The sequence below is a fragment of the Otolemur garnettii genome, unplaced genomic scaffold (assembly GCF_000181295.1).
Source record: "Otolemur garnettii isolate 467f Iridium unplaced genomic scaffold, OtoGar3 scaffold00149, whole genome shotgun sequence".
NCBI lineage: Eukaryota > Metazoa > Chordata > Mammalia > Primates > Galagidae > Otolemur > Otolemur garnettii.
This window is the reverse complement of record NW_003852544.1, coordinates 3,633,261-3,644,035: the sequence shown is the minus strand read 5'-3', so window position 1 is coordinate 3,644,035 and position 10,775 is coordinate 3,633,261. Positions and strand designations below refer to the sequence as shown.

Genomic DNA, 10,775 nt, shown 5'->3' with positions numbered 1-10,775 from the left:
GAGAGAGATTGTAGTCAAGGATTTAATGTGACTCCAGTGGACCCATAATGTTGAGCTATACTTATCAAGATGGACTGAAGCATCAACTTTTGAAGGAAATAAAAAATATTTTTGGTTGCAACCTTCTCACTATATCTGCATCCTCAATTGTGGGGTGGGTGTTTATTTGGCTTCCTGGTCTGGATCCTTGAAGGGGTGTTTAAAAAGGAAAAAAGAGGAAAAGAGAATAGATTTGCTTCAGTATTTTTCTTTCTCTTTATGCTGTGAGAAAATTTCATTTGGATGTCTCTCAAGATAGTTATTAAAAGAGTTTCTTCCATCTTTAATCTCAGTTCAATTTTAGTGAATTTTTTTCCTGCTCTGCAAACTCTGGCCATTCATTTTAAGTGTTAGAAAACATTTTCCACCTGGATTTTTTTTTTCTGGTAAAAACTAACAAAGTTAAACTTGCGGTACATTTGAGTTTAATAGCAAAGTAGTCACACCCAGTGGCCTTGCTTTCCATCTGTCTAGATCCTGTCTTGAGTTCTATCTGTTGCCCTTTGTCTTTAAGAAATTAGGAGTAAACTAGGCCCAGCTCAATAAACCTGTCACACCTCTGCAGCTGTTTAGGGGCACAGGCACCAGCAGTGGAGGCTGCACAACCTTAAGTGCTAAAGCATTTGAGTAGATAATGCTCCTGGGAGAGGGCTCCTTAAGAAGCCCAATTTCTGGTCTGGATTATGGCAGATTGTGCGCTGGACAGGGGTGGGTCCAACACTTATGAACTGGTACAGAAATTGCTTTGGGTCCTTTTTAATCCCTTTTCATCACTTTTACCAACACCAACCATCACGGATCCTGTGGAACCCCGGGCAGCCAGTTGGTGAGTACCTGGCAAATGAATCTTTCCTGTGTTTTTGAAGTATGGAGAAGGTGACAACACTTCAAAATTTCACTTTAAAATAATAACCTTAAATAATTGTTTAGAAATAACTTTCTAAGCTTCCCTCCCTGCCCCCAGAAGTTTCACAGCACCCTGGGGCACTTTACTTTCTCAATTTTAAGGTGTATCCCAAAGATTCCAAGTTCTTACCTCATGTATTTTTCACCATCTGCACTGCTATCTTGATTGGCCATTGAACCATGGAGGGGGGCAGCACCTACCCGGGTTTTACAAAAACGATTGTGTCTGCATGTGTGTGGGACACCCAGATCTGCACATCCTCACGTGCCACTGGCACCTCTTCTAAAACTGTGGATTTTCAGCAATAGAGGTGCTGAGAATTTTCACAAGCAGCAGCGACAGCTGGGGCACGAAGTGATTCTGGGGAATGGCAGCCCGGCTTTCCCGCTGTCCGCAGTGTCCTTTGAGAACACCCAGGGTCTGAGCCTGCTTTCTTCCAGGAGTCCATGAGGCGCCCCTGCCTTGTGCCAAATGGGCTAGAGGCCATGGCCTCCCCATTCTTACCCCCCCCCCCGAGTGTGTCAAGATCTTCAGTGGGTGTGCAACCGGACCTTGAGTTGTTTCTCCATCCCCAGCCTTCAAGGCTGTCAGGCGGGATCTACGCTGTTCAAGGCTGCCACCGCCACCCGCCACCCGCAGGTCCCAGCTGCAGGGCTTGGGGGGCACCAGTAGTGTGCTCTATCCCAGACACCTTCCTGACATCCTGGCTATGAGTGTCCTGGCAGGGCAACCCCACCCTTCGACCGCAGCCTGACCCCGGGCCCCACCATCAACTCCCCGTTCTCGCCCTTCCTCCAGGGTCAGGGGTCACACACAGCGGACACCCCTGACTCAACTGTTTCTTTGATCTCTGAATTAGGGGGCCAAGGTGCCCGTATTGTCAGGCCTGCCGAGAGTCTATGGCCACTAGCACTGGGACTTTGCTGCTGCGGTGAGGAGCCCGGACCGTGGGTGCACAGGCCTCACCTGGCCTGCGCTCCTGCAACCTGGGGCGATGCTCTACCGGGCTTCTCCGCTTGGGCTTCAAGGGCGGGAGCCGGGGCGTTAGGCCCGCCGACCGGGCAGTCCGTGTGCGCATGCGCGCCACCGCAAAGCCCCGGGTGACTCAAGCCCGCGCACGTGTCCAGGCGCCGGGGGCCTCGCGCTCGCCAACCCCCCATCTCCAGGGAAGAACTGAGGCCCGACAAAGCACTATCGTCAATAAAAAAAAAAAAAACCCTCGCAGTCTACAGCCCTGGCCTAGCTGATGCGCCAGTGCCCTTGGGACGCACGCAGACACCGCATAGCAGCCTCCAGGCCTCAAGGGCCAGAGCGAGAGCGCGCGGCTGGTGAGCTGGGAAAGACAGTGAAAGTGGGGCTCCGCGGACTCCACAGCTCCGGCAGGCACTGGGCTGGGGCAGGCCTGGAAGGAAGCTGCACAGCCTGAGGCCCGGGCGGGAGTGGCGGGCCCCGGGCGAGGGAATGTATATTTGGAAGGGGTCAGGACCTCGGCTGGAGTCTGGCTTTTTATGGCGAGGAAACTGACTGGGAAGGGACTTCTGGCGAGGCTTTCCTGTTGTGCCACTTTTCCCCGGCAGCGCCGGGGGCAGGGCCTGGGGCAGGGCCTGGGGCTGCACCAGGGAGGGTGGGAGGGAGGCCTTCTCAGGGCTCCGGGACCGGGTCAGGGTCCTGTGGGTAGGCCCACCCAGGAGCCTGCCCGCCACCAAACTTACTACATCACTGCTCCGCACCTCTGGATAATCGGTCCAACCAAGGAGTAGAGGGTCCCGTGAAGTTCCCGCAGAGACCAAGGACTGGTGCCCCAGGACCTCTGCCCCTTCAGGTCTCTCTGGGAATTTCTAGCACCTAGACTGCCCCTGGCTGTGAGAACCACGGTAGGGCCTCCTCCCGTAAGCTCTCCGTGGACACTTTGGGCAGAGGCCCACACTCTTCGCCACGGTCCGCACAGATGTTGTGGGGCCCGGTGTTGTCCGTGTGTGATTTTTGTGGGCGATAGTAAAAATAAAATAAAAACAAAGTCGGCTTTGGAATCTCAAGGAAGCCCCTGGCACCAATGCCACCTGCGTGCTCAGGCTCTGGAAAGACCCCTCGAGTACGTGAACCTCCCAGCCTTGGACTAAGCCTGGTCTGGGGGAACGCTGCGTTCTCCACGCGCTGGGCTCCGGGGACGGCCATGGAAGGCCCTCCTGCGCGTTATCAGAGAAGCCGATTTGAGAACAGATTATGCGTTTTTTCTTCTGCCAGCAGATTTTAAACAATCCGAGGCCAGTGGAACATGTGCTCCCCATCCCCGTCGGTTTTGTGCCTTTGTAGCCATTAATGAGCCCCCTGCACAGCCTCTGGGACAAATAACCTGTTTTTATTCTGAAGGAAATGCAGAGGCCTTAGGAGTTAATGGCGCTAAATGTGTTGGTTTTCCTGCTTTTCCCCTGGGGTAGGGACTCAGAGGGGGATGTCTGTTTTTCTCCCTCTCTTTCTCTCCCTCTGTCTCTGCATCTAACTTGTCCTCAAAGTCGACCAGCAAAATCTTCCATTCTCCAAGCTTGAGTTTTATGTCCCCACCCAAGCCCTTCACTGCATTCACCTCTGAGTTCCATGGCCCTGCCCGGGTTTTCCTCCACTTAGGTCAAAGGAGAAGCCTCATTGCCTCAGGCCCCTTTGCTCACTTGCTGAGCTCACAAATTGCTCTCCCATGCCCACCCAAGTAGCAGTGTTAAGCTGCATTGACTTAGGGGACAAAAGAGGAGCCCACCAGGTCCCCTTCCTGGGATCAACCTTCAGGAGCAGCTTCAGAGAAAGGGTAAGTGGTCTAGTCTAAATGATGCACATGGGGACCAGTGTACTTGAAGTGGCCCAGAAGCAGGCCAGAGAAAGAAGATGCTCTTTAGGAAAAGAGAACGCACCACCGAGAAAGGCAAGGGGCCTAGGGAGGAACTGAGGCCTGCTAGGTCACCCGCCCAACCCAGGCCAGGATTCTGAGCTGGATGAAATGCCAGACCCTCTCTCAAGACCCTGCAGACCCGGCCTCTTCTCTCTGGCTGTGTCTCCCACTATGGGTACCTTTCTCCAAGACAGGAAGACAGGCCTGGGTCTATATGCAAGGAAATTCCAGATCCTAGTGCATCACCCATAATACGCTCAATATACTGCGAATTTAAAATCAGTGAAGGAAAAAATCAAGTAAACAACCAAAAAAATAATATAAAACAGAAGGTTTCTTTGGAACCAGAGTAAGATGGGGAAAGAGCACAATAAAGGTCTCAAGTTGAGCCTTATATTCTCTGCACCTTATTTTGGTTTCCAATAAGGCGGACATGGTACATTTTGCTCAATTTTCCACTCCTAATCACATTGAGAACATTTGTGGAGAAGCAGCTTTCATTCTCCCAAATGGCTTTTGGAGCTGAAATTCATTTACTTAAGTATTGTTCCTCTCCCAACTGGACTTGGACCTAGGACCTGCCAGTCTCACTCCCGTGTGGCCCCAGGTCTGTCAAGCTTGGGCGAAAGCTTGAGGTCAGGGCCTCATCTGGCCAATCCCCCAGATGGCCCAGTGGAAGATAGGTATATAGACCACCAGGGCAGTAAGATGGAAGTGGGAACATCTTAAGAAATTTGGGGGCATCAGGGCCTTTGGGAGCTGGAAGGGAGAAGCATGAAGGAAAGTGACAAAAAGACTCATGAAACTTCGTCGTCGTTATGTTGGATTCACACTCAAAAAGAGGGAGAGAGAATAAAGGGGTAGGGGATCAGGGTCACATAAGTCCCTGCTCTGAAGATAGAGCCCAAAAGCAAAGAAAGTCATTCTGTTAAGGATTTGCAGGGAATCTTTTGGCCATGTTATAAATCGACATAGATGAGGTTTCTGAAGCTGGCATTTAGGAGCCTATAGCAAATCTCAATGTGTTTCTCTTCCTGCTGAAGTGACCACTGTAGGAATAAATTAGACTTCCCTTACTGGGAACTTTCCTGAGCTTGTGTGCTCCCACCCCCAACTTGGTGTGGTGAGGACTCTGACACAGTCTTCTGGTCCCTTTTCTCCCCAGACTCCAATCACTCTGCTTGGCTGAAAAATGACTGCCCACACAGAATCATACTCTGTCCTGCCTGGCCAGCTTTATTACTTGGCCACCATCAATCTTACCCCTAACACGACATTTGTTTATAACGGGTGGGAAGGGCTAATGGCTTCACGAACCAGCCATGGAAAGAGTAGAGGGAAATAGAAAGAGAAGGCCTTGCAACAACAGGCAGGACTCAGTGGTGGGGACCCAGCAGGGCTCAGAAGCAACTGGGGCTCCTCTCCTAGAGTGCTAAGATGTGTCGTGCAGGTAGAGAGAAACTGTCACACTAATTGGCCTTGCTTTGGGTGCCACCACCAGCTTCTGCAAACACTGGAGTGGGTGCCTGAGGCCTAAAGAAGGATGGATGACTCTTGCCCCTGCTGGGCAGTGGGGCTAGGCAGCCTGAACCAGCATAGGGTTAAGGGCCTCTTGGATTTTGCACCATTAAGAACAAAACGAATGGCACTCCACCTTAAAAACTGAGGCCCCATCCCCTGGGTAGGAGAGAAAAGGTCCTATGTCACCTCCTCACCTATCAAAGTTAGGGGGAGCCCAAAAGGGCTATAAGGCAGTCTTGTTTCCTGACCCTTGTTTCTGACCTGGCAGGAAACAGCCAAGAGCTTACAAGCCACCAGTACAATTGAGCCTTATTTCTCTGCAAACATCGATTATTAATGACACAAACTGTGTGGAATAATAAATTGTAAAATGCATGCTTGTTTGGGTGAAGTCTGGTGAAAAAAGGCCTGCTAACTACATAACTCCAAAAAACAGCACAAGTTTCTACCACTCGTGCAATATGCCAAATGCAAGATTTTATACGGCATGTAACAAGCTGGCATTTACATGCTCATGGTATAAATTGCTAAGAAAATAAATGCTCCTACTTCTACATAAAGGACAAAATACTTATTATCCTAAAGCCTTTTACAGAGGCTATTTTCACAATTAGCCGATTCCCCACCCTGGGTCTGGTCTGCTGTCACAAGCTAACTTGTAAATGTAGTGGCTATTACTTAAAATGTCAAGGAGTTTTTCTCAGAATATTTCACAGAGGAACTACCCTTATTGGTAAAAAAAAAAAAAAAAAAAAAGTACAAACTAAACATGTAAACCTCCCAGAATAAGTAGTTCCAAGTTAAGTTGATTTTCTTAAATTGGATGAGAATCCAAAAGATAATGTATTGATAATAACAGTCATCACATAGACGTAATTTTAGAATTCAGAATGATTCTCTCCTTCCACTTAAATATAGCTTCTGAACGATCACGCAGGCAACTCGTTCCCAAGTAACTACTTTCTCTAGGTATGCACAACACAAGCACCTTCTTAAACACGTGTTGTCTTCCACGGCTAATTTTCAAACATTCAAATTAAAGAGGGCAAGAATAGTTGCTAACTAGTTTTCCTCCCAAAAGAAAGTAAATACTGAAGAGCTGCGCCGGGCTCCTCGCGGCCAAACAGGCTGGAGCACCGCACTCACACCCTCTTCCTTCTCCAGCCACTGAGACTCGGGGCCCAGAAACGAAGGGCCAGGGTCTGGCAGCACCCCCCACCACACCCCCACACCCCACACACACCTCCCAGCGACCGAGGAAAGCCCCCAGCCGGGAGCGGGCGAGCTCCTCCTCTGGCCCGGGCGCTGCGGGACGCAGGGCCGAGGCGGTCCTGCTGAGGCGTCCGCAGCTCACACCCGGGAGCTGAGGGGCCGAGCAGAAAGCCCACTGAGCTTCTCCAGGCCCCAGCTGAGCTTAGGTCCCAAAACAAAGGCTGGAGGAAACGCAGAGGGTCCTGGGCACTTGGTCCCCAAACACACCGAGCCCGCCGCTCGCCCGAAGGCCTCTCATGTCTTTTAGGTCTAGCGACTCCCTGTATGGCCTCTGCCAAGTGATTTGGTGGCCTCTGCAAACCGACCTCACACACATGCAGGGACGCAGCCTTGCCAAGGAGGCCGCCTCCCGAGTGCTATCCCGGGAAGGTCGGGCGCGGTCGGGCCGAGGCGGGTTGGCGGAGGTCCTGCGAACGCGCGGCTCTGGGCCCTCCGCCCTGAGGCTGCGGGTCTGCGCGGGGCGAGCTGTCAGCCGTGAGCAATGAAGTGCCTCTGACCTTTCCACCCGGGCTGGGCTCCTAAACACACGTGTGTCTTCAAAACAGGGATAGAGAGCGAAGAGGAAATGGGAGCGCAGTGGGGCCGGGACGCACCTGGCGGGGTCGCGGGGCGAGGAGGGAGAGGTGCTCTAGGATTCACCCGGGCGCCCGTGCGGGAGCCATGGAGGCGCTTCCTCTGGCCCCGCGACCTCTGTCCTCTGCATTCACACGCGCCTGCCCTTTGTCACCCGCCCCCCCGGCTTGGTCTTCCCGGCACCCACCACCAAACCCCAAGGAACCCATCTAACCAAACAGAGGTCTCGGGTGACTCTTTTCTCCCCCAGTCTCTTATTTCGGGAATAGGCGGCGCAGACCAGAGCTGGAACCTGGGAAGGGAGGCGGCCGGGCGGGGACAGGCGAGGGGGGAGGAAAGCGCTCCAAACGCAAACAGAAGCTTGCCCGGGGCCGCAGCGGGCAATTACAGCTAATTAGCTGAAGAGCGTTCCCGCCGGGGAGCGGCGTCCCGAGGCCGGCGTCTGGGGCCCGGCCCGACTCCGAAGGGTTTGGGCCGTGGAAAAGCGCCCCAGCAGCAAAGCCGGGGGTGGCCCGCGGGTCTGCACTCGCCACCCCGCCCCCATCCCGTTCCAAAAAGTTGAACCAGAAAAGTAGAGAACCTTAACAGTTTCTGGTTGTCCGGCCTCTGGGTGGATCATCCGCTTCGCGGAGCCACGGCCGTGGGTCACCTGCTGTAGCTGCCTTCTGGGCCTGGACAACCCAGTTCAGGCCACCGGACACTTACTCGCAAATACCAACTTCACGCTCGGCTCTCAAAAGTGGAGCAATGCACCAACTCCAAGAGCTTTGGGGATGGATTCTTTAACTTCACCCCATGACCCCCCCCCTCACCCCCCACGTCCCAAAAGAGGTAACCTGAGGAAGCTGGAGGCAGCCCCAGGGCTGCGACACCAGCAAGATTTACCGGGCAGCAAGGCCAGCCCCAACCGGCCTGACCTGAGGAGACACCCGCGCCAGCGCCGCTGCGATCTTCCCCGGCTATTAGGTTACTACTCTGGGGGAGGGGACCGAGCGAATCAGAGGCCACGTAAAGCAGTTTTTGACTGAAATTAGAGTGTATTTATTTGCAGCAATCCTTTAACAATGATCAAATTTTGACACAAGCAACAGCAATTACTGCTTAAGTGTTGCCTCTAGATAGGAGCGGCAGATAGCAGGAAACTGTATTATCTTGAAAACAAACTGAAAGGCCCTGAATGTCTGTAATCAAATCGCCATCTCCCCAAAGTCTGATTGACAGGGCAGATCACCTAAGATAATGAATTTATTACATTTCCTGGGGTATTTACAGAGGGGGGAGAGGGCCAATCCCAATCGCCCCCTAGGTTTAACTGTAAATTAAAAAGAAAAATTGGTTTAAAAAGAAACCACCCTGGACTAAAATGTTCTGCTCTTCTCTCCTTCCTTCCTTATTATTGCTTTAAATCTTTTTCAAAAAATAATTGTTCTACAAACATTATCTTCTAAATAGTTTCCCAAAGATTAAATATCCCTTTCCAACCCACAGTACATTTTTTTTAAAAAAATCAATCGTTCTATGTAATACATGAAGAATTTTAAGTGTGGATGTGTTATATATATACATTTAAAAACTGGTTTACTTTTCCTCTTACAAAGTACTGAATTAATAGGAAAAAAATCCATTCAGCATCTGGCTCACAGGGATGTATAATACACATGGCAATTTTCTATGGGAAGCACAAGCCAAATACTCATCTGTGTATATCAGGAAGCACATTTGCATCCTCTGCACACAGGTATCACTATGGTAAGACCACTACCAAGTCACGGGCTTAAAGTTTCCAAATCACGTTCTGTCATTACTGAGAAAACTTTACTTTTTCTGCCAACTCAGATCTGTTTAGGAAATATCGTTTTTACTAGCCACAAAGCAAGCTGACTATAATAGTACATGTTGCAGAAGATGCTTCAGGAAAGGAAATCTAAACAGGAAAAAAAAAAAGACATTTTTTGAAATTTGACTGGGTCTAGTCAGAGGGTTTCTCTATTTTTCAGAGATTTAGGTGGAGAAGAGATAACTTCTAGTGTTTTATCTCTGAAATCTTTTTCAATAATAATTAAGGCTATATTAAAGTATCCAGACATATAGGTCTCATTCAAACTGAATGGTGATTTATTAATAAACAAACAATGAATATGTTCAACAAAAGAAAGAAAAGATGATAGAGGAAGATTAATACAGTTTCCCTTTTTATAATGAGAAAAAAAGCACAATTTAAAAGTTTCAGACAATTTAACGTCAGGTTTTGGAAACACTTTCTGGCGTTTGGTCCACAACATCCAACTACAAATTAAAAATAAATTACTATATTGCAATTTACATTTTAAAACAAGTCCATGAATAAAAAGAATACGATTGTCATAAAAGAGGACTTTCCGCCTCCTTTCAACATAGGATAAAATAATATCTTACAGGTGAGAGGGCAAGGAAGATGGCAGGAAAGTGAGAGGAGAGGAGAGAAGCAGGTCTCTGTAAAGCAAGAAGAAACTTACGTGTTATCTGGAGTAACACTGTCCTTTAATAAACCATGATTTTGGTGTCTCTGTACAAAATAGTTTACGATTTTGTTTATTTAGATAAGGCAAAGTGGAGGTGGCTCCGAATTACTCTTTTAAGAAAATAGAGTTTTCTCTGTGCTGGTGTTGGTGAGCTGTATTTCTGGAGGATTCTGTTCACTGTTGTAGTGAATGTTCTCAAGTTTTTAAAGTTGGATTTGTTTGGTTTCGATTTTGCATTGATGGGTTCCTTTGGCTGTTTTTGTTTGGGGGTTCCTTTCAGTTCGGCGTGGCGGGGGTTGTCAAAACTTGCTACAGTCATAGACAAAAGCTCCGGACGTGCGGTACAGAGACTGGCTGGAAGGGAAGGCCATCTGACAGCTACTATTCCCATTCACCGGAGAGTTGTTCAATCCGATCCTCTGCGACTCGAACATCTCCCGCACCGAGTGGAAGTTCTGCTGCTGGCCTGGGTAGCCCGCGGCCGCGGCCGCTGCGCTCGCCAAGTGGCCCAGGTCTCCTCCTGCCTGGTTCAGGTACCAGGAGGTGAGACGGCCTTGGTGGGCCGCAGGGTGGTGGCCGGCCTCCTGGCCGCTGCCGCCGCCGCCGGCGTGACTCAGGGACGACGAGCTGCTGCTGGTAACCGGAGGCAGAGAGTAGTCGGGCAAGGGGTCATCCACGGCCGAGCCGCTCGCGGCCCCGGGCGCACCCTGCAAGTGGCCGCCCCGCTCGCCCGCCGCGTACAGGCTCATGGCCTGCAGGTTGCAGTGGTAGGTCCCGGCGCCGCCCGCGCCCCCCGCACCGCCGCCGCCGCCGCCCCCGCCCGAGCTGCCGCCGCTGGAGCTCTGGCTGCAGGGGGAGCTGTAGAGGGAGCTCTGGCCCGGCGAGTAGGCGCCGAGCGCCAGCGGGGGCGCGATGCCTGCCCTCGAGGACGCGGCCGCAGAGGCCAGAAGGCCGGAGCTGAGCTCCGCGGCCGCGCCCTGCGGCGACCCCCGCAGCGACGTCATGATGTTGTCCACGCTGAAACCCTGGCTGTGGTGCGGCGGCGGCGGCGCGGACTGGGTGGGCGGCGGCGGCGGCGCGG

General features: G+C 51.4%; 1 protein-coding gene across 1 annotated transcript; it reads right to left on the bottom strand.

The window, feature by feature from the left end:
• Nucleotides 1-8,216: 8,216 nt before the first annotated feature.
• Nucleotides 8,217-10,769, bottom strand: FOXC1 (forkhead box C1). The gene has a single exon (XM_023518872.1). The coding sequence runs from the start codon at nucleotides 10,696-10,698 to the stop codon at nucleotides 9,994-9,996; it is 705 nt and encodes a 234-aa protein (XP_023374640.1). The 5' UTR covers nucleotides 10,699-10,769; the 3' UTR covers nucleotides 8,217-9,993.
• Nucleotides 10,770-10,775: the final 6 nt, after the last annotated feature.